At 32.2% G+C, this 25,314-nt stretch overlaps 1 protein-coding gene across 1 annotated transcript in view; it reads right to left on the bottom strand.

The window, feature by feature from the left end:
* The window catches only part of LOC149424586 (alpha-tocopherol transfer protein-like), a 73,982-nt gene that overhangs the window by 5,677 nt on the left and 42,991 nt on the right, over nucleotides 1-25,314 (bottom strand). The window contains exons 2-3 of the mRNA XM_089631428.1: nucleotides 5,626-5,808; nucleotides 516-610 (exon numbers count right to left, since the gene is read on the bottom strand). Coding sequence (XP_089487554.1) covers nucleotides 516-610; nucleotides 5,626-5,764 — 234 coding nt within the window. The 5' untranslated portion in view covers nucleotides 5,765-5,808. The remainder of the gene's footprint in view (nucleotides 1-515; nucleotides 611-5,625; nucleotides 5,809-25,314) is intronic.

The following is a 25,314-nucleotide window of genomic DNA, read 5'->3' as shown; positions in this document are numbered from 1 at the left end:
GAACATCATAAAACTCGTGAATGAAAATTAATGATAACAATCATTCCATGTTTGAACACGATATCTTTTTTTATACATTATTTGTAGGTAGGGTGTATTGATAATAAAGGGTTTTTATTTTTGGAATAACTTTATTGAGTAAAACCTCAAATTGTAATATTTAATTATTGAAGTCAATATTAGCGATTTGTAAACGAAACTCTGAAACAGAAAAATCAGAAAAGGATACGGTCACATCTAGGACTCGAACCCAGGACCATTGCCTTGCCGGGGCACCGCTCTTTACCACTGAGCTAATGGGACCCTATCCCCTTCGGTCACATTTAACTGTATCATACTTCGAATAAGAACTTCCAACATGTGATTGAGTCTTAGATGGGAACGTGTCCTTTTCTGATTTTTCTGTTTCAGAGTTTCGTTTAGAAATCGCTAATATTGACTTCAATAATTAAATAAAGGGGTTTTTTGTCATAATACTAATGTAATGGTAGTAGTTGATCTGAAAGCATTCTTACCAGTCTGTGAGCTCTTTCAACAATGAAATATCTGGCCCGTAGAAATCTTAGAAGGAAAGCATCGTCCATTCTTTGTGGTGTACATTCTCCACGTTCTGTAAAAGAGACAACATGGGGTATTAAATACGCTTAACAATATCGATACTAAATATTAATGATTATGAAGAACACCTGTCTACGCTTGATTTGTAAACAAACATAAATGCATTTTTGCTGGCCATAATTTTTGCAAGGTTTTTTATTTTATTTAAGAAACAAACAGTCGTGCTATTTATTGTAAACAGTAATTATTCATATGGTCTAGAGTCTAGACCAAGGCTGCCCAACCCCAGGCCCGCGGGCCACAATGTGGCCCGCGAACGAATTATAAGTGGCCCGCGTGAACCATTTTCAAAAAACCCGCCAATCCGCCAATTTGAAAAAGTGTCGCGGGCCCGCGGTAAAACAAACATTGCAGCTTGCGCGCGGTCACCAGTGTTGCCAACGAAGGCGATTTATCGCTATTTAGGCTACCCAGAACGAGAATCAGCGACGAAAAAATCCAACCTGTTGAATTTACTTTTTAAACAAAAATACACCGGTTTTTGATATAATATTTTTCGCGTCCGAAATGGAATCTTGTAGCCACCCCCCCCCCCATGGAATTCGAAAAATTGTTGTGGGGAATCACATGTGATGTTTTTGGGTGCGCGGAATATTTTTTCTCAGCGAAGTTCCGTAACAACCCCCCCCCCCCTCATGGATTTCAAATATTTTGTGGGGAGCACTCACTTTTGATTTTTTTTTGTGGGGAATTATGTTTTATAGAAATTCTCTAACAACCCCCCCCCCCCATGGAAATAGGAACCGTCAGGTATTCAGTGGCCCGCCAGTGATTCAAAATCGTCAATCTGGCCCATCTGTTAAAAAGGTTGGGCAGCCTTGGTCTAGACCAGTGATACTCAACCTTTTTCTTCTGCGGGCCACATTCATATGTTTGTAAAGCTACGCGGGCCGCAACACTATACTGGTCAGTGTTGCCAACGATGTGAGCTTGATTCCCCCTTTTCCGGCCGCGAAAAATATTATATCATATTATATTATAGCCTTCGTTGGTAGTAACACTTATTTGCGCGCATGTTTGTCTGTCAAATTTTTGTTTTTTAGAGATAGATCTAGCGTGTGCAGTTATGGTGTGCAGTAGCAACACTCTTATAGAATATTATATTATATAGATAGTATATTATACTTATACTATCCTCTTCGAGTTTCAACGTCTGTACGTCAAAGTCGCAATTAATCTCAAATTAACGTGATATAGAATGCCAGATTTTGTAAATCATGTTCCTGATATTAAATGTATGGAGGGCCGCACAAAATAGCTCGGCGGGCCGCATGCGGCCCGCGGGCCGCAGGTGGAGTATGACTGGTCTAGACCAATAAAGTTCAATTATGTTTAGTTGTTGATTTATAATTTTTTACCTACACAATATATTTATAAATGACAAAGAAATATAAAAATAAATAATACTATAAGGAATTGCAAAATGTTATAAAACTAGTAAAAACAATTAGTAGTAATACAGTTTTCGCATGATTATTACTAAAACAATAAAATAAACTAAGATTTATTTCACATTATTAAAAATTAAGTTATCAGTTTAGTAAGCTGCATTTCTGCAAAATATGTTTTCCAGTAATAGTTGAAAATGTGTATATCTCTAGAGGCATTGTGATTTTTACAGATAAGTCTTATTAAAGAATTTTGCGCATATTTGGCTTTACAGAGTGGTGTTCTAAATAAGTCGTTCGATCTGGTGTTGTGTTCAGGGCAACGAAATGTAATCATTTCTACCAGATATGATGAATCAAAGATTGTTCACGATTTTGCATAAGAATAGGGCATCAGTAATTTTTCTGCGCTTATATAAAGCAGTAGAGTCAAACCGATGATCACTAAAGCAATACGATCGGTGTTTAAAACATTTGTTTTTAATATTTTCAATAGGATCAATGTATGATTGATATTGAGGATTCCAAATGACTGAGGCAAACTCGAGTTGTGACCTTACATAGTGACATATTTACTATAAAAAATTTGTACCAAGGAGAACACACTACCGCTATGTGTAAAACTAGTACTTTTGTGAACAGTAGACCTCGCGATTCAAAAATAATTATAAAAATATTACGTGAACAAAAAAATCCCTACAGTAGCAGAAGCTATCCCGCTCACCGAGTAGAAAAGATTGTGTAGAAAAGGAAGTGGTAGAAATGTTCCCTGGCACTTTATAATATTTTTTTAAATTATGATTTATTTATAAATCAAAACCAAAATATCCTACCCACTTTATTAATAAATCGACGATTCGACCAATAAAATTTGAAAAAAGAATATTTACTGAAACATTAACCCGTCTTGTGCTGATGCTAATTTTTTGCCATTCGTCGGCTGATTCTATTTTCTTAAAAATTAACTAGCTTTTTTCAAATTATGTTTTTTGTTAATTGTACTGTCTAATGAGATAATATTTAGTGTTTACATTTTTTTAAGTAGTTGTGCGATAACGCTGGAATTGTAATTTGGGGCAGGGAATGACGATGGTCGATGACGGTTCAATTGTTACTTGCCGAACTTTTTCCTAGGTGCGTGCCGTTTCATGTACAAAATCGAGCGCGGAGATTGAATTCCTTCTCTATGGTTGGTGGGAGCAGAACAAAGCTGATAATGCCAGAGAAATGACAAATGTCATAACGAAACAGTAGTATATTATCTACCATAAACAGTTTCCCAGAATGACTACCTACTTTGATTTTTTGACTCTGCCTATCAGCTACTGCGTCGCAAGATAGGTTAAAACTGCCACCATCGTTAACCGGAACCGGAACGTAATAAACCAATTTTAGGAAAGACGAATTGCGACACGCTTAAGTAGTCCGAGTTAAAACAGTACTCTGCGCTCATTCAATAAGGTAGGTACCAACGTTATTCGTCTAAGAATACGTCATAATCGAAACAAACAGGATGTTTGTTTGCCAGCACAGTAAACAGATATGTATTCCCTGCTGATTCAAGGACGATATTCTATTGTGTAAATAGACAATATACTCGAACTAATTCAAATATGGATTAGAATAATGTAAGCAGAATTAACATTACTACCAAACTAATTATTATTTCCCCTTTGTTCACGTGCAAGCTACGAACATTGATTACTAGTCTAGATTTTGCTGCCATTAAGTAGTTGAATTCTAATTATTGGAAATAATCGTAACCATGAGACAGGCACAGAATCGTTTAGCAAGTCAAACATGACCTAGTTTCATGATTAACCTCCTTCCCAACCCCAATCTTAGCCAGTTTATTCACTGGTGTGGTTCACCTTTCTTAGGTTGGGTTGTTTTAATCTTACGTCTATGATTCATCAAACTGTCAGCTAAATGCTGATTCTCTATGCATTTCATTTGTTTAACAAATGTATGATCAGCTGACATGTATAGCAACATGACCTTTAAACTGCATACATAATGAGAGAGGTCGAAAGTGACGTCATCGTTCTAGTATCTACTAGCGTACTTTTCATTCATAGAAGACGTGTAAGAATGAAGATTTTACGTCGATGACGTACGTACGACGTATTTCTGGGACTAATATATAGCGCAGAAGTTCTCCGACCTGTCTTATTTTTAAGAATATTGTATTTGCATTTACAATAAACTTATTTTAACTATTATTGTTTTATTTAAAGTAAATAAGACAAGGTTTTATGCAAAGCACAAAGGATAACAAATTATTATAAGCAATAATTATTAGCGTGAAACACAAATCTAAATTGAAAAAATCTTACGAGAAAAAATAAATGCCACAGACGGGAATTGAACCCACACCTTCTGATTGCCGGTCAGGTGCGCAAAGCTACTGTGCTACGTGGGGTTATTTTTAACAGCCAAATAATTCAATAAATAAAGCAGTACCTTTCCTACAAACATAAAGACGGTTGTTTTCAGGTGAAACAACTCTAAAAGCAATAATTGTTGAATGAAATACTAGTATTTATTGCATTATCTGACGGTTTATAATAAGCTGACGTAGCACAATGGTTCCGTGCACCTGATATTATCGCTATATCAATTTAGCTATTTTCTGGAAAACACCCAATTTGGCGTAATAAAGGTTTGCTAAGTTACTACACATTGCTCTGTAACTATTTTCATGGTGCCTTAAGTGCGAACTTATAATGTACTCTTGTTTTTTATAAACAATTATTAAAGTCATTTGTGCGACAGAACTATGATAATTTGTATTGTACCTGCTGATATCGTTCGTACTCGGTCTATTCTATTTTTTACTAGGTATAGAAACAAATAGTACCAGTATTATTACAGTAATGAAACAATATACAGAAATTAGATACTTCATGTTGGGTACCTATAATAGGTTTCTTTGTAATGACTGTGGTATGTTTATTCCTATAAGGAAGGTATGTTTATTCCTATATAATTATACCAGGTGACGTGTGTAGTGTAGTATGTAGGGTGTGTGTGTGTAATGTAGGAGTGTGTGTAATGTATGTGTGAGTGTTTGTGTGTATGTGTGTTTGTGTGTGTGTATGTGTGTGTGTGTGTGTGTATGTTTGTGTGTGTTGTGTGTCTGCATGTACTGTATGTATGGGCATTGAACAGTTTATATTATTGACATGATGCCACGTTTGAATTTGGGCAGTGAATCCGAAAAAATGACAATTTTAGAGTTTAGACAAATATTATTTAGGGTATGAAGAGCTCGGTTAATTGGCAAATTAGATGCTGCATTTGTTTTATAATTAAGCGAGTGAAATAGAAATGTATGTCGTGTACGTCTCAAAGGTATGTTAAAATTAATAAGGGGCAGAAGTTCGGCAAAGACGATATTATTGTTTAAAATTCTATGTATGTACAAATATTGTATCAGCTACTACTCGCCTTTGCTGCAAAGTTTCAAATGTACATTCAAAGTTATTGTTGAATTTAATAATAATTTTTTATTTTGTTTTGTATTATACGCTCATTACTGCACTCCTTAACAATTTACCGTTAAAAGTGTGTATATGTAAAAGCGTTTAAGGCGTGAATAAATCAATAAATATCCTACCGTATATCATATCCCTAAGGTCCTGTATGCTCTTGAGCCTGGTTTCCGGGGACTCCCCGAGGTTCACCCTCGCGAACTCCGCGACATCTTCCGGTAGTTCCCCAAGGTCGAGGTCCACGCAGCATTCTTCCAAGGGCATCTTGAAGGACGAAGTTCGCAAGACTCACGTATCAACGTAGGTACCTGGAGAACAAAAATATTGTGCATTTTATTTATTTAATTATTTATTTAAACGCCATAAAATGGCTTTTACAATAGAGTGGTTACAGAACAAGTAATGTGTACACAAAAATACTATTGCAAGTGAATAGAAGTGCAGTGAGATAATACATAATTAAAAGAAACATCTGCTAGTTTAGTAATAGTTAAATGAATACTAGGTTTGTACTCGTTTAAGACGTGGCATAAATCGAGCTGTTTATGTTAATGGATAGTAATTAATATAAAATAAATTCTATTAAGGTATATAATGTTATAATAACAGAGAATATTTTATTTGAACAGAATATTAATATGTATTTAAAGTGACTTGTTAACATGTATAATGTACCAAAATATTATAATATAGTATTTAGTAGTGAGTCTATTGTTACCTTCAAAATGAATTCTACTTGGAATAGCTGGGCAAGTATCGCAATTTGTTTTTAGTAATGCAGGGCTGTCAGCGATTTATGATACTCTTGGATAAGAAATAATATTTTTTAATAAAATAATACATATGATGGCTTAGATAATGATACATAAGATATCTAGAGTAAATAGTTAAGATGTAGTAGAATATCATGCCTAACATTGATTAATATGATTGAGGTATGTTATTATAGCCTTCTTATAACTATATTCCGTGCAGTTGAATACATCTACTACTTCTGAGAAAACATTGCCAACTGCATGCAATCTAGGTATAAGGGAATATCTAAATGACTATCTAAATTTTAATGTAAAGATAAAGTAAAGTAGAGAGTCCTGTGAACAGTAATGACGAAACTTAACAAAACCATAACTAAAAGCTAAAATATGAATATACATCGCCAATTTAATGAAAATATTATATAATTTTATATGTATTACAGATTTATTAATCCAATATGTAACATTTTTTACATAACTTAAAAATTATTGAAAATATGAAATAATAATTTAATGTTCTTGCTTATTCGACTCTCGAAACCTTCAAGGCCAATGTTGAAAATGTCAAAATACCCAGAGATGTCATTTAGCAGCACCATATCTCTTGTCATGCTATGCTGGGCCAGCATATCTGTTTTACCAGTATACCCGTGGTAGGTGTATATGATGTATATTAGGATATAATATATTCGTTGTGTTTATATAATCCGGAAGGACAACAAATAAATAACGCAATATTTAGCTCAATCTATTTAAATCTTTATTTATATTTATTTTCTACTTTATATAAATGCCGCGTAACGGTACCAAATTTTTAGACCCGGTGGATCAATGTCAACCCTATTTGGGCCATTTGGGGTATGTTAGGACCCCGAACAAATTGCGGAAGGGAAAGGGAATGCTGGGAACTAGCTGGCTATTAATATTTGGCCACCAATAGGCTAAAGACATTTCAAGCCATGTTTCGATTCGGAATGGTATTTTTCATCACGGCGATACTGAATGTCTTTTGGGTGGCACAAAAATGACATTATTAATGTAGCTGTGCCCGAAAATGTTTTTTTTTTCAAACTTATATTTCCTGAAAATCTTCAAACGAAAAATCGAATTTTCTAAAAAAAATAAAAAACCGTTTTGGACTAAACAATATCAATAATGTCGAATTTTTCAAATTTAGCACTCTATCACACTCAAAAGTCACGAGCCGCCACTGGTATCTACCACTCTGATAAATTATATTATATTGCTTTAGGCCCCGCATGCCTAATGTCTACGAATTTATAACAAGTTTCTCGATAAGTCTTTTAGTTTTGAATTTCCAAAAGATAATATCTATACATTTGTTATGCCGAAATGTTAACTATATGAAATTCCCTCGATAGAAAAAAATCGAAAAGTAAGCTCCGAAAATTATTTAATACACATTTTGTTCATGAAAAAATTCACATTGTATCTTAAATACAACTAAAGCATTTGTCGAGAGATTTTTGCTCTATTTAAAACGAGCCGTTTTTCATTAAATGTTTTCACCATTTTCGCAAATTATTATCATTTTTAATATTACTTTCAAACTATCTTTGAACGCGTACTACGGGACCTTCATTTTAACAGCTATTTTCCGTCAATCGATACATATAAGAGCAATGTAATGCACACTATCTTTGAAATAACATTCCAAGAACTTACAGAACATCATCAGTTGTAGGTTGTAGACTGATGGAACCTAAGCGCAAGCCAAATACTAAGTTTGGTGATCGCGCTTTCGGAGCATCTGGGCCGAAAGCTTGGAATAAACTATCCATAACAAGTCCAACAGAATTCAGGTCTAAACTAAAAACTTCCCTTTTTAAGCTGTCATACCTTTAAATTAAATATACCATTCCTGAGAGATAGTCCAATTATATCCAATTTTCCAACTATGTCATATATATCCTGTATCTAAATTTCGCTAGTAAACAATTAGTTAATGTCAATTAAGTGTTAATCTCAAGTGACCTACTAGCTAAGTATTGTACTGTATATTATCTCCATAATTAGTTAGTAATAACATAGATCATTAAGAAATGTATTCTTTATTTTTACAGCGCCCTTGAGGTGATTTTGCACAAAAACGGCGCTACACAAATCATCCAAATATTATTATTATTATAGGAACTAACAAACATGCCTTACTTAAAACTGCTCCCAACTTACTATCATTTTACCATCATCAGTGCTATTACGATTGCCTTCGCTCAGGCGCAAGGTTACTTTTTCATTTTAATAAAACATGATGTTCTTTACTTAACATCAATAAATAAAGCCTTGCTTTCATTACGACCAAAACATTACAACACATAATTAATCGTTTTTTTTAAGGTATTATTTTTCTGTCACCCTGAAAGTCGACACGTGTACTGAATCAATCCACCATTATCAACTGGTTTCCCTTTTTACAGATACGTATATAATACATAATTAGTGTTCAGATACCTTAAGGCGATACAAGACTCTAATAATTGAGGTTGGCTCGACGCTTACATTTTGATTATCTCTGATGATCCAAAATCTCAAATGTTTCTAGAGGGATCCCTACGGAAGTAATTTATATTTAAGATTAATTAAAACAGGATATAACCACTAAAATATTTTATGTAAAACGATTTAAATATTTTATAAAACGTTTTTCAATTATGAAATTAGCTGTAAGCATCAGATTTTATTTTTCTAAACGATGAATTAGTAACTTCTCGAGGGATCCCTCTAGAAACAATCGAGATTTTTGTAATACTTTCAACAGAAATAATTAAAATAAACCCCACGGAAATATCGACTTTCTATGCCTGTTAGGGCAAAGTCGACCGTAGGTCCGTCCACTGCCTGTCTTTTACACATTTTAGATTTTAGTAATAACTTTATCAAAAATAATTAAAATAAACCTCATGGAAAGATCAGTTTTCCACTTTATTTGAGAGATTCGATAGGGAAAATTCAACCGCAGGTCTGTCCAGTACACCAGGGCCGAGCGTCCAAATTTACGTGCACGACTGCCTTACTTACGTTGTTAAGATTTTGGCTTTATTTTTTAGGTATTGTCTCGTCTTAAGAAGAGCTTAAAGGCCAATGTTTGATGCCAAGTTAATCACACGCATTAGGCCATAATAGAATGCGTCAGATCTGGAGAACAAGGCCATCATGTTTATTTTTACTAAAGGTACTATCATAAAAAAATTTCTGCACTAAAGTACTTACCTTTGTAAAAACTTAAATAATTAAATGGCTCTTAATGATAGTACATGTGAAAATTCAGAATTTTTAGAGCATGCTTAATGCCGGAATACATAAAATATTAAACACTTTTTGAGTAAATTTTGATAAAGCTTAAAATGACATGAAATGTTTAGGGAAACGTTTTGACCTCTCCAGCAGTACTCTCTCGTAACATCGTCTTGCACCGTAGTGGGAGGGATGAATTCATACGTCCGCACTCTTGGATACACTGACACCCAGATTCCTACCCACCCCTCATGGCTTTTTTCCTTCCCCTAACTTCTTCTCTTTCTTTCCCTAAAAAGACTCTCCACACTGCATCACCCAATATGACATAGACCATGATGACATATATGACCATGATGACCATGATGACACCCAATATGACATAGACCACAATTATCTTCCTCAGTGACTCTCTTGTGAAGCTAATGTACGAAAAAAATAAAAACACAAAATTTAATTATCAAATTAACAAACTTGTTGTCTTTGATGTGCCTTCCTTTTCAATGAACTAAAATTTTCTTTGAATTGTCATTTTCAAAATGGAAAATTGCTTGTGTGAAGAATAATTTCCTATCTGTACATTGAAAAACAAAAATTTTCTGCATTATTTTTATCTTGTTTATTTTTTTATTTGTATAGATTACAGACCTATATATTTTTTTATAAATTTAATTTAGATTAAATTTGATAATATTATTATTAAGTTCTGCAAGTGTTTTAGTTTTTTATTATTGTGACAGCTGTTTCGGCTTACAAGGCCATTTTCAAACTGTGGTTAGTCCACATTGAGACGACGTTTTTATACTATTTCAAATGTAAATTTTGAAGGTGCATACATTGATTTATTACTGGTAATCTGATAATATTAATACTCCAGCGTCTGGACGGTGTAGGCCCTCTGATTGGTCAAATTTAAATTGTCTGTTTCGGTTAAATTCCGCTAACTTGAAAGTTAAGACACGATTTCATACTAAAATAGGATCGCCTCATAATAATACGAGATTTCTTCAAAAGCAACGTTTCTGCTCATATAATTTTTGGATAATATCGAAGAAAATATGTTTTAGAAAGTTCATAATCCATTGGATTAATTAAATTACAATGAAAATTATCCACAGTTACGTGATTATGCTTGACGTTTATAAAAAAAATCACGCGTCCCTTCAATGGCCGATACGCACGGCTATAGATGGCCGACAGAGAGCGCACCTCTGGCGGTTTAAAAACGAACCAAATGAATGGCGCGAATATTTAAATATGCAGCTCACAATATTTGACTACTTACGATTAACAAGCGTTTACTAAGAAGATTTCTTCTGGAAGCTTATCACTTTGTAATGGCATTTTTCATTACTATTTATATTTTTTTGTTTATTAATTATAACTGATTTTATATTGACATGTTTTCTAATTTCTAAAATTTCAAAATTATTTATTTGCGGTGCTTTATATCCCGAGTGAAGTATTTTAAGACCTGATTTTTTTATCGAAAGTGTGATCATTATTCAAAAGATGATTTGCAAACTCAGATTCACTATTTCAAAGACCGTTTGAAGAGAATATGTTTAATTTTTTATTTAGTATTTCAACTATCAATTTATTAGAATAACCGTTATTAAATGCTATTTGTCTTATGAATATATTGTTTTATGGTTATATGCTATTTGTTTTTTTCAGGTCTTAAAATACTTCAGTATAAATAATTTTGAAATTTTAGAAATGAGGAAACATGTTAATATAAAAGCAGATATAATTAACAAGAATTTTTTTATAAACTCTCTTTTAAATATTTTCCCACTCAACTGGTCTTTCCCGTCTAACGATATTGTAATTCCTAATTATTATAAACCCAGCCTACTGTTACCCCTCCCCCTCCTTCCACTTCTTCTTTCCCAATTGCAATCTATATTTAATTTTTGACTTCGGTGTATACACAATAAAATGTAAACATTATATTTTTTCATTTATTGGACAATTTGCATAGCGCCGCTTTTGTGAGATATCACCTCAGGGGCGCTATATTGTAATAATCTACCTTTATATATAAATTTTTACTCTCCTGATGATGTTGTATATATAATCTAACTTTAAACTTTATTAGATACAGTAAAAGTTGTAGGTAAAGAATTACCACCAGTTGGAGTAAAATTAACACCTTTTAATTAAACCGACTGCTAATCTCATCGCACAATTCCCCTCCTTTTATTCATAAACACTGGTACAATTAATAAATATGTAATAATCTATTATTTAAGTCAACTTTTTTATAACTATCTTTAATGGTGACAAACTAAACGATATTGATTCAACTTATAGACATTGACGGTTGTAACACATATTTAAGCACTGCAAGTCTCCTATGAGCTAATTATATTAGGTACCTAAGATAACAGTTAATATCAGTTGTAGACATGTAGTCAATAATAGTGTTTCATTTGAAATAATCCATCACAAATACGTAAAATTTCATTTATTCAAACAACTGTCATTCTTATTATGCGTAAATTTAGCATGTTATTATTAATTAACTCCTTCCTGTTCCGTGTTTTAACAATATATATATACTCACCCTCTCTATGTGAATGTCCTAATATCTATCTATTAAATGTAACTGTTGTTAATATCACTTTAAATGGGCGAAGCCCAACGAAGTGCCGCCCGCAGGGCCTAGCAGAAAAAAACCCGCGGAGCGGGTTTTTAACTGCTAGTATGGTATTTATTACCAGTAATAAATCAATGTATGCACCTTCAAAATTTACATTTGAAATAGTATAAAAACGTCGTCTCAATGTGGACTAACCACAGTTTGAAAATGGCCTTGTAAGCCGAAACAGCTGTCACAATAATAAAAAACTAAAACACTTGCAGAACTTAATAATAATATTATCAAATTTAATCTAAATTAAATTTATAAAAAAATTAAATGGAGTTCTACGAATTAAACACAAAAACAATAAAAAAATACCTATGTATTTGTTTACAATAATATAAACTACCTGACTTTTGTTTTGATTTTCAATATAGAGGTCTCTTTAATATAATAGGTACTGATGCATTAAAGATTTTAAGAATTCTAGCCTTAATCCCTATACATTTATTTGCTATTGCTAATGTCCCATCCGTATCCGTATCCCATTGCGGTGCAGATATACAGTATTCCTCGGGCGTCTCCGACTTTATCTAATTATTTGGTATTATATATTATGTTATTTTATATTATCTATTAATATGTATAATATGTGTAAAGAAATGAAAATAAATAAAGTTAAAAAAAAAAAAAAAAATTAACATTGAACTTCGATGTGGGCGGGGCCACTTGGTAAAATGTTTGGAAACAGGCGAATCGAACGTTGCTGAACAAATCACTTGACTGATCGAAGCCAAAGATTGATCCTTCGAAAAGTTGGGAACGGCCGTTAATCTATTAAATATATTTTCAATATGGTTTGACATTAAAGTGGACATCTATTGCAAGACAAAGGTATGTATATTGGTACATTTTTTCAATGTTTGGGCATTTAAAATATTGGTTTTTGGTATGCCAACAGCCGAATATATGATTTTTTATATCCACATCTGTTCTGACAACTTGTGCAAATAATACAAGTGTCGTCCTAAAACTGTTTGATTATTTATATAGTCTGTGAAATTGTATATTAATTGTGTAGTACTTTTTTTATTTTTGAAACACATATTCTATGGGATTTAAGAATGTATTTTGTTTCTATAAAATTCTGAATTTGGTTAGTGATGGTTCTTTCAATAATTTAATCGCAATTACATGAATCGCAATTGGTCGATAATTCGTAGGTAAACTCTTTGTGATTTCCTGATTTATATAATATTGTTCTAATGGTGGATATTTTAAGGTTGCGAGGCATGAGATATTTATTTACAAAGAGGTATAAGACCGGTATTGTATTATCAGCAACATAGATATCATGTCTATGGTCAGCAATTAATTTAAGGTCTTTAAAACTCTTAGGCCATTCGTACACGGAGATGCTTACAAGCACCTCGAGTTTTGTGCGCGTATATGCGCTGCTCGTGAGTACTATTTTGCAAGTAGCTTACTTCGTACGCAACGCGACGCGTCGACTACGGGTTAAACGTCAGTTGCACAGTTCTGGTAGCAGTGGCAGTTGCGACAGTGTTGCTCGTTACATAGAAATGACGTCCAAACATGATTTGAACGTTAAATATGTTCTGGAAAACTGTTTATAACTATAACTTACCGGAATATTTTAGAAAGGATTTAGCGGAGAAGGCGTGGGTGAGGTTGGAAAGAAAAGCTATTTTGCCATCTTTCTTATGGAGTTCCTTGACGGTGACCAATGCCCTTAAATTAGCATTTATTTCGTTGTGTTCGTCTTCTTTTAGATCGCTCTTGATGATTGTTAATATGAAGAATAACAATATGACTGTCTACGTCACTATAGTCACTTGACATCGTATTACTTCCACGGTTGCAATTGAAAAAAATATATCAAGTCCACTATGATTCGGGTAGCGCTTCTTAAAGCGCTTAACTGGCTTTAAAGAGTAGCATATCGGTAAGCTACTTTTAGTTGCGTCACATTCACGTAACTTGTGTATGAAGGATTTTGTATACATTGACTTTTTGTTATTTAATCCGTTCTTAATTTATTCTGCAACCCATGGATTTTTGTGTCTAAGATTAGTTTCAATTAATTTTTTTGAGGATGCCTAATATTATCAATAACATTTTAATATTGTAGTACAGTTTTGAAGGACATTTATATAATAATATTTTAGCCCAATTTACACTTTTTAGTTTTGAATACAATTATTTTTTTTAAATTATTTCACGTTTACAAAATACCGTAATTTTTACTATATCGAGCTTGAGGTCCGCGCTAGTTTTATACTAAAAAGTCACTCCGGAAAATACTTAAAACGTGTAAAAGCACTAAATTTAATGAAAAGACTTTAAAACGTAACAGCAAACGTTCAGTAGAGATAACTAATGATGAGGAAAGCATAAGAGTGCAATTTCTAACGTAATTTTAATAAGAAAATCGTTATTTGAAGTAAAATTTAATGACTAACCCACGATCTTCAGCGCCATAAAACCTTTCTAAAACAGTTCAATCGTAATTGGAAAGATTGAAAACTAGGTGATAGTATTTTGCACTACGCCGTAGGTAATCACTAACACTATTTAAAATAAAACAATTTCGTCGTTACACTTTTACTGATACCAGTAATGCCAACCGTTTTGCTACAGCTACCTCGGTGAAGCTAACTGTGTTAAAGTGTAAAACTAAGTACACTACAGATCATAGCAATAACTAATAAGTTTGAATTCCTTAAAAAAAATATCACTGAATGGCTAATGAGAAAAGATCACAATGAATAAGGAAGGAAGTGATACTACTTTTGCCCCACTTTATACCTAATGAGGTAGGTAATGTAAAGCATCAGTTAAATTATATAGATAATTAATTATGGCACCTACTCATATAATTTTTATTATATAAAACTACAATAATTATAATTATACAATTTTGTTTTAAACCGGGCAAACAATGTAGATTAAAATAGTCTGTAAAATCCAAACATCAAACTGATCGAAAAAATTGTTCTATTGAAAATATCCTATACAAATTTATTAAACACCTATCGTATCGCTTTAGTGATCATCGTTTTGACCCTACCGCATTATATAAACGCAGAAAATTTCTGCTGCCCTATTATTATACAAAATTGTGAACAATCTTATTGATTCATCATATCTGCTAGGAAAGATTGCATTTCGTTGCCCTGAACACAACACCAGATCGAACGACTTATTTAGAACGCCATACTGTGAAGCCAAATATGAGCAAAACTCTTTAATAGCACATATCTGTAAAACTCACAATGCCTCAAGAGATGTACACATTTTCAACTGTTACCTGAAAACATATAAAATGCAGCTTACGAAACTTATAACTTAATTTTTTTATTTTGTGAAATAATTCTATCATCTTATTTTATTAATTGTTTTTAGTATAATCATGCGAAAACTGTTTTACTACTAACTGTCTTTACTTGTTTTATAACATTTTGTAATTCCTTATAATGTTTATTAATTTTTATATTTCTTTGTCATTTATAAATATATTGTGTAGGTACAAATACTAAATCAACAACTAAACTTAATGGAACTCTATTGGTCTAGAACATTAAATGTACGACTGTTTGTTTCCTAAATAAAATAAATAAAAATATTATGTACCATAAAAATATGAGAAGTGCGTAAATAATTTTTCGAAGAAAAGCTAAAAATTGTGGGAAAAAATTCCAAATAACATTGTTAGAATTTTCTGGAAATATATTGTTTATGTCCTTGATAACAATTTATCCTTGATAACAATCGTTGAACTGACTATCGAGAGAAGTTTGAAAACATATGAATGGTTTTTAGGCCTAGGAACATTCCACGAGTATTTAGTTTCTTATAAAGCAGTGGTGCGCCATTATCCTTACTGTGAGGGCTATCTAGTATTTGGTACAAAAATCTACTGTAGGTGGGTAAAGTTAACCCTTTGTTAGCATTTATTACGTTTTTTGTTAATTCTACATGTCATGAATCTGGAGTCTGGATTCAAGCAAAAGATTACAGGACTGAATTTGAAGATAAACGAGAAAAAATTGGACAAGTGAAGCTTGAGAGGCATCTTGAATAATTAAAAAGCCATATTTTTAAAGTGATATTAGAATCAGTGGCGGCTCGTGACTTTTGTATGTGATAGATTGCTATGTTTGAAAAATTCCACACAATACATATTTTCTAGTTTCAGTTCGCGCCGCACGGATTTACTGATACTCTTCTTGATACTACTACTCTTCTTCAGGATGTAAAATACATGAGCTTTGAGAAGAGATTCTATGTGACGGTGGAAGTAAAAAGGTAAATAACTTTCTTTTTTCTCATACTTTTCATCAAATACACGCAGTACCTACGCCTCAAATATTTTTTTCGATCATTTGTTTGGCCTTCATTTGGTGACCTGATAACTCATCAAAATGAAAATTCAACACACTTTTTTTAAAAGTGATATAAAGTTGTGAAAAGTGATCAAATAAAAACTAGGTAAAATCGGTTATGTGGGTTGGGTTTATAGGTTAGTTTTTCATCGTTTTTAAAGACAGTATTTCAAAGGTGTGTTGAATTATCATTGTGTTGACTTATTATCATGAAACCCGTTTATATATTTGAACAAGTAGAACTAACTGCAAAGCTTGCAGCCGAGTTTTTTTATTCCTCGAAAAAATTTTATATTAACAAAGAGTTAACGATTTTCATCTCTCAAATCCCTGTCCTGACCTAGAAAACATAATAAACAGTTAAACGATTAGTTAGAATTGACGTAAATTTTTTAAAAAGAATGACTGTAGATTCGTTTGAATGTTTATTGGCAGATATGTCAAGTTTTTACAAAGAAACAAGAATTTTGGGCGAAGTGATGTATAATTTGAAGGGGATAATTTATATAGTAATATACTCATAGTTTTTACCCTTATCCACCTTTCTAAATTATTTTTATACATAGAACATGATGCAATCGAGACAGAAAAGTCTGTGCAAATTTGCTTGTGGTCACTTCTTCTTATTAGTAAGATGTACTTACAGATGTTCTGCTAGCACAAAAATTCTATCATACTTTTATTCTTCTCATTAGTGAGATGTACTTACAGATGTTCTGCTAGGACAAAAATGCTATCATACTTTTATTCTTCTTATTAGTGAGATGTACTAACAGATGTTCTGCTAGGACAAAAATGCTATCATACTTTTATTCTTCTTATTAGTGAGATATACTAATAGATGTTCTGCTAGGACCAAAATTCTATCTTACTTTTATTCTTCTTATAAGCGAGATGTTCTGCTAGGAAAAGTGCTATCAAACATTTATTTTTTTAGTATCCACGCCCCTGCCTCGAATTCAGCGTTACAAACTCACACATTCAATCCAAAATGTTATTATTTAGTTTGGTTGGTATTATTATTCTGAATACCAAATTTGATATGTTTGTATTTCCTTTCATGAATTTGAGAAGTCAAAGACCTTCACCAAATGACGAAGGTCACGACTTCTAGAATAATATGTTATTACATAATTGTGAACTGTTGAATATATTAATGTGGTAACGAACATTTAATAGAATAGTACATACATTTATCTAATAGACATATTGAAAAGAAAATATTCAATTTATCTCTAGTTGTTGCGGAGACTAAACTAGTACAAACAAACATCATATAATATGATTTAATAATTTAAATATTAATAAAATAATTTGTTGTAATAATTAATTAACTAACACCGTTTTATCTCGTTTTTTAACTATTTTTTGTTTTTTTTTTTATTTTATTAGTTTAATGTCTACTAAGCTCAGGGGGTCTACTCTTTATCTTACGGGTTAACAAACCAGTAAGTTCATGGTTTAACCTTTCCTTGCCGGTGCTGTCACCTGAGCGAACATCGTCTCAAATTAATATATTATCTCTGTAAATATAATAAACACGGAGTTCATATTTTAAGTATACAATACATTTATGAAATGCATGAAACAATATATAAATATTTACCAAGTGGTTTTCTTTGCTAACACTAACCTATCCTAATCTATTATTATTACAATCCGTGGATATTAAGAACTTTACGAACTATGCTATGCTAGTTTTTCATCATTGCTAATGCACATAAAACTAATAAAAAATAATTAACGTAAAGCTTTGGAATATTCTGATCTTGATATGCACTCGGGTCGGGTATATTTACTCATGGCATGATGTCCGTGTTTTATGCTTACGCTCTAAAGATAATTGACTGATAATTTCCCGCAGTTACGACCCAGTTTACTGTTACACGCGCTGAAGGCTAACTGTAGAGTTAATTGTTATTAAAAATTATTATTTAAAAAAAAACTGTTTCATTAGGTTCGCCATTTTCCAAGATAAACAATTTGTCACTGATTAAAATCATTTTATTTATTAATATGATCAGATCTCTAGTAGGTATTATAATCACTGAAAGGGTGCTGTTGAGAAGTGAGTTAGTTAAGAGCTTCACAGATGAACTCATAGAGGGCAGTGTAAAGAGTTTGCTTGGAAGTCCGTAAGATGTCAGCTAGCGGCCAGTAGTCGCCAGGGCCAGTGAGAATGCTCCCAGACAAACATACTGTTCCTAGATCTCATTTAGCTAGCTTCTAATTAGGTCGACTATCGAGCCACCATTGTAATGCGCGAAGTATTAATAAATCCCTGATTTATTACAAAGAACCATTTATTTCTAATCTCCTTCCACGACGAGATGGAGAACTGTTTGTGGGAACACAACAGGTACCTACCTACCAGTCCCACTAATATACACGAAGGGTAAAAAAAATCTGTATTTTTAATAATTATAACATTTTTGTGTAAATAAATACAAAGGTTCCTGGGTTACAAATAATTCTAAAATATTCGAAAATTTCCTACTACCAACATACTAAGCGAAAATGTTACTGTCTTGTGACAGATGGAAGACTTAAGGCTCCGTAGTAAGCGTTCAAAAATAAAAAGAAGATGGTTTGAAAGGAAGATATTTGCTTGCGTTATTTGGTCTCCATTCTATGATGTTCACGTTAATCATATCAATTCCGTACAGCATCACTTATCAGGGGAATTGTTTGGAGGTTAGGGCTAGAAAATGGTGATTAATCATAAGATGAATTTGAAGTAAAATTAAACCTTTCACCTTTATAAAAACGTAGGAAAGATTTTGATCACATTTGTATTTTCAAAATTATTAACGGTATGATTGACCCACCAATATCTCTTCCCGTATAATCAGAAATGATCAATTGCTTTTCCTCAATCAACGCTCCACCAATAATGGATAACATTCACCAATCTCCAGGATGGTATTGAATTTATTGGTGTAAGTTTTTTTTTGTCAGTGACTACGCAAATAATATTTTGTATTGACGCGTCATAAGTAGTGAACTCCATCAAAACCTCGTTCCTGTCTTGACTTAGACATAATCTTTATTATTGTTGTGCCCTATTTTGGACATAGATATAATTTAAAAAAAAAATAATAAAATAGTAGTAATATGTAATATGTTATAATTGGATAACCTGTCAATAAGAATGTCAGAGATCGAGCTAATGTGCAGAAACGATAATAATTAAGAGAAAATATTTAATAAAACACGACTCGTTTAAAATAGAGCAAACATCTTTTGACCTGCATAAGTTGCATTTAAAGATAAGTTCAGTCGAACCGACCAACCAGTGTGTTTTAATGGGAGTTCCCTCACTGCAGTTCCTTAATGATTTATTATTTTTATTTTTATATTATTACACATAGGAGGTCCTAATGAAAATAATTCACCTCAGGGCCTATGTCATCTTTGACGATGCTGCGTGGAGGGTCTTTTTAGGAAGGGAAGAATTGGAAGTTCTGGGGGTTAGTGAGTCCAGGAGTGACGGACGTATGAATCCATCCCTCCCCCTGCAGTGCAATGCGATGTACCGAGAGAGTCCTATTGGAAAGGTCAAAAGGTCTCCCTCAACCATCCGGCCTGCCATGCAGTTGGTGCCAAGACCAGGGTAAACCTAACTCCATGAACCTGGAACCCCTGCCAAGTCACCAAACGTAGCACCCTATGGCAGAGGTACTGTTAATCCAATAAATGGTACCCGGGGCGGCGGTACCCATACCCGATTCCCAAATTAATTTTCTTGAAGTTAAAAGGCAATTAGGTATGTTGTTAAATATTATAAAGCTGTAGTTTTGAAAGGTACGTAATATCTTTTAAGCCAAAGGGTGGTTACTTTCCAAAACCGCCCTCGTATATAAAGTTTTGGCATTGTTAATGCATATAGCTAAAGTACTTGATTTAATCCTTTGGCTAAACAGTTTCGTAAACAAACACTAATCATTGTGAGTTGTGATTACTTCACAGTTTATACATTAACGGAAACGAACGATTTGTAAATTGCACAAGTCAAAAAAGTCAGTTTTACAATCCTTTGTAATCTCTGTATACTGTATAATTAATGTGATTCATATCAGATGCTTTCCGTTCAATTTTACCAAAATAATGGCAATAGAATGGGGGATCTATGATTAAAAGACGATTTTGATCTTTATTTTTACATTTCGGCATCGCATGATGAAAATAGTAAGACAAGAGAGAATAATTCAAGTAAAAAAACGGACAAAATACTTATGTGGTAACAAGATGAACATTAAAATGGAAATCTTTTTTTTTTTTTTTTTGTAATTATTTTTTATTTTTAATAATATGTTTACATGGTACATAATTCATTTTACATCTTGTGTCTTTTTACTACTCTTCCATTGAAAGCATTTGCTTGTGTATGGAAGGGGAGTGTACATAAATGTTGTTGTTAGTACTTAAATAATTCATCGTACATAAATGTATGTTTGCTGTAGTATTTTTTTTGATAGTAGTGAAGGATAATATAAATAAATTTAAAAAAAGAAAGGAAGTTATGGAAAACTAAGGATATTTGTGAGATTAATTAAGTGACAGTAGTTTTTTTTTTCAGAAATTTTTTAAAGTGTCTCTTGACAGAGAGCAGTATTCGGGTTTTATCATTAATGCTTCTGATTTCTTCTGGTAGACGATTGAAAAAAGTTCTTCCCTGGTAAGTATAATGATGTTGTGCAAAAGACGTATTTAGTTTTGGGCATAGAAAAACATGTCTAAGTCGCATCTACCAGAAGAAATGATTAAAAAAAATTCCAGTACTCACAAATAGAATTATTGAAGGAAAGCTGTGTAGGTTGTTTCGTGAAGGCTAATAAAAATATAACTGAAGATATTTAAAAACTCAACTACTCGTAAAGAACAAAGTTTTTTTTAAATTTTCACCACTGTGGATACATAAAATTTTAATAAAATAACTTTGTTTTTAATACCACTCAATTGTATATATTTTATTGGGTAACTTTGTTTGTAAGACCATTTTATTGTAAAAAAATTTAATATACAAAACACACCGATTTCATCAGGGTTATATAAAAAACATTTTGAATCAATAACATGGTTGCTGATTTATAGATATGATAGAAGAGGGATAGCGAACATCAACTTTGGTTGGGGGCGTGAGGGGGGGATGTAAGGGTGAAAGTAGGTAAAGGGGAGGGGAATATGTTAAAAATGGGTATATTTGAGAAGTCTAATTGTTTATTTAGAAAATTGGTTTTATATATTTACAATTAATCAATTAATAGAATGCATTGTCATCACAAACGAGTCTATCTGACGACAATCAGCTCGATCGGATGTCGGTAAGTGGGATAATTTCCTTTTCAAAGATTTTATTAATTGATTCATTAATTTATTCATTCGTTCAAGAAAACAACATCGATTTACTTTTAGTAATTCTAGTAAACACTTAATACCGGTCAGTGGCTAAGTTGGGATTGCGTCGCGCCTTTATTTTCCTCTTTACACAAAACTAAAAACACATTTTTCTATACAAACGTATTATAAAGGTCACCTTACATTTTTTTCTTCGCTATCCACTAGTCAAAAAATATCAAAAATTGGCAAATTTTTGGCGGATTTCTGTTTTATGTAATTATTTCAAACTTTACGGGAGCGTCTACGACAAACTTTTAAATGCAAAGAGAAAACTTGGTGTTCTCTCTTTCTAAATCTGTTTATCTGATATATCTGACTAAAATAGAAAAGGAGATAGACCGAGTTTTATTAGGACATTTCATTTTATGACAGATGTTGCACTACATGACCCGAGTTATTAAGGTATGTAAAACGATTCAACCGGAACAGAAAAGTAATTGCTTTCCTCTCAGTTGTAAACAGAAAAACCTATTTCATGCAATCGCTTCAAGGTTTCTCACGAACAATTGTTTAGAATTGCTATTTCATAGACATACAGGAAATGATTCTGACAATGCAATCTCTGAGAAAATGCTGCAAAATCAGTACAAATACTTTGTTAATTTCATTTTAATGCAATGAAACGGACTCGGATAATTAATTACTTGGCATCATTGTTTTTTTCAATCAAAGTTAATTAATTTCTTAACATTGCAGACATCGTTTTTTGCAATTTAATTGATCAATTTGCATTGAAAACTCATTGTTATTTTTTTTTAAATAACATAATATTTCATTTTGATTAACTTGGGGTGACTTTAATTATTAATGGCGTGGTACATTTCTTGAAATCTCTGTGAATGAAGTCAATAATAACAACCGAATAACAATGGATGACCGACCTCGAAAGGTGATTTTATTTTTATTGAAGTCGAATACGTTAGGTACAGGGTGTACAGAAATGGGGTTTATTTTTTTTATTTGGTTCATCATACCGTTTTATGCATCAAGTACTAAAGATGACATGAGAAAGATGATAGCCTCCAGCAGGAATACATTGATGAAGGCGATTTCTGAAGTTTTCGGCCGAATTTTGGCACATCGAAAAGGCACGGCTCTCCCAATACAATGATTCCCCCACCATATGGGATTCGAAACAGTACTATCTGTTTTGCTTCACCCTGTATATTATTTGAGCAAACACTCTTCCCACAGAATGGAGTAATGACAGACAAAAGTTATTTTTTTTTGACTTATGACCCTCCTAAATAGTGGTGTAAAAAACAGGGTTTGGGTTTCCAATTATTTTTGAAAACACAATTGTTTGCGCTGTACCTATATGTGGGAGGTGGAAGGTATTCGCAAACACTTGGTGAATGTGAAGCCTCAGTATTAAATCTTATAACTGTCTTGCTTTACCCAATCAATCCATCCTGAAAATGTCACCTTGACCGGAATGATTGTTAAAAAAAGAAGAATATATCATAAACTACTCTTTTTCAAATCTACATTCAACGAGACGCATTAATATGGTATATTAGACATCGCGGAATATAACTAATTGGAAATTCAGTGGCCTCAACTGCAACAAGTCCTTTTTTTATGCTTTACTAGCTGCCGTGTACCCGGCGTTGTTTGGGGACTTATAAATAGATTGGCCTAAAGTTTTGAGGTTGTGAGGCCGACTTGAATAAAAACCACGACTTTCAATAAACAAAGTATGCATGTTTTATATATATAAACCTTTCGGAAAAAAACTTTTAATTATAATGAAAACCCTGTCAAAATCTTTTTTTTTTCTTATTCATAACAATATATTTGAATACAGTTTTTTTACATGCTTTTGGACTACCACACTAGACACATGTCCGTATTATGGTAGTCGAAATTTGTGTATAATTATATAAATGCAATAATTCATTTGTTAATATATTATTTTGTGAATTGTAATGATTTGTGAAATAGGTAATACTTTAACTGAAAATAAGAAACAGATGAAAATAAAGATAAATTAATTAATTATTTTAAAAAGAAATTTTAAACAGAATTAAAATGAAAAGAAAAGAATAATAAAGCAAATTAACTTAATTTAATGATGTCAGGCATTCTTTAAAGTAGTTCCTTCCCTTCATAAATAACCAATTCTGAATTTATAATATTAGGTAGATTGAATCTTGTAAAAATAAAAATAAGGTAGGATACAAATAAAAATAATAGATAATTTTAGGGATAATAGAAATAAAAATAAGAATAATCGCATCAGCGTGATATAAAGTTTTTGTTGAAAGTAAATTTAGAGATAAAATTTTTACTCTAGAAATACGAAAAAATAAGAACCGTTTTAAGATGTAAGGCATTCTTTATAATATTTCCTTCCCTGAGCAAATAACCAGTTCTGTACACAAATGACATAAAGATTATCAGTTTTCGATGTCTTAATATTAATACTCAGTAAGTTGAACATTTTAGGCGCTATATAAGAGAACTTATGTTGGGCGAAGGCTGTTTTTGTTGGAGGAATTTAACATTTTTGGTGTGATGAATAGCGGGTGCAAATATTTTGTTGAGTTTTGCGTGTTAAATCATTTTTCCTTATGTGTATGAGAATTGTCTTAACGTATAATTGTCTCATGTCTAGGATTGCGAATCTGTTTCGTAGTTTAGAAAAAATTAGCGCACAAACAAACAGACGTGGTTACCGTCTTTGTTTTATACCTTATGTTCCAGAAGTTCAGATTAAATATATCAAGGAATACGGTCCATCGAGTTTAGCGGAAGCGGAGTAATATATTATAATAGCATTTGACATAATTTTGAGACTGGTCCTTCGAGTTTCTTGCAAAAAAGTTTTATCCCAGCAACTCCAATCTTATACTTGTACAGTGGAGTCGCAGTTTTGCTATACCAATAATCTTAATGGTTATTACATGCAAACTCTATAATATCGGTATTATCGTTTTAAAATTGGTTTATCCTTGAGCTAAAATCGGTGTTTTTATTAATCAACTTAGGTAATTATACTATATTATACTATACTTGATTGCTGTTATTTATAAGCAATAGAAACGATTAAAGTAACAAATGGGTCATCCCATATCTCATAAATGAGTCATATAATGTAATATATTCAAAAATTATGATGATGTCTTCGTGAATTTGATAATTAATTAATTCAACGAAGTTATTTTAATAATTTTACTTTATTTTTTTCAGTTTATTGAGGAAAAATAGTTATAAATAATATTTTATTAAAATAAATACATTTTACGTTGTTGCTTGAACCAGTGAAGTTTCCCCTTAAAATTCATATTGTAGAAAAACATAAATTGGAGTTCATTTGAAAAAGAAAATGTAAATTGAATTACAATGTAAAAATAAACGTAAAGATAAAACATACACTTCCATCATAAAATAATGTTCAAATAAAAAAAA

The sequence above is a fragment of the Hesperophylax consimilis genome, chromosome 4 (assembly GCF_061612785.1).
Source record: "Hesperophylax consimilis isolate HC1 chromosome 4, BYU_Hcon_1.0, whole genome shotgun sequence".
Lineage (NCBI taxonomy): Eukaryota > Metazoa > Arthropoda > Insecta > Trichoptera > Limnephilidae > Hesperophylax > Hesperophylax consimilis.
Note: the sequence above shows the minus strand (reverse complement) of the source record. Positions and strands in the feature narration are given on the sequence as shown.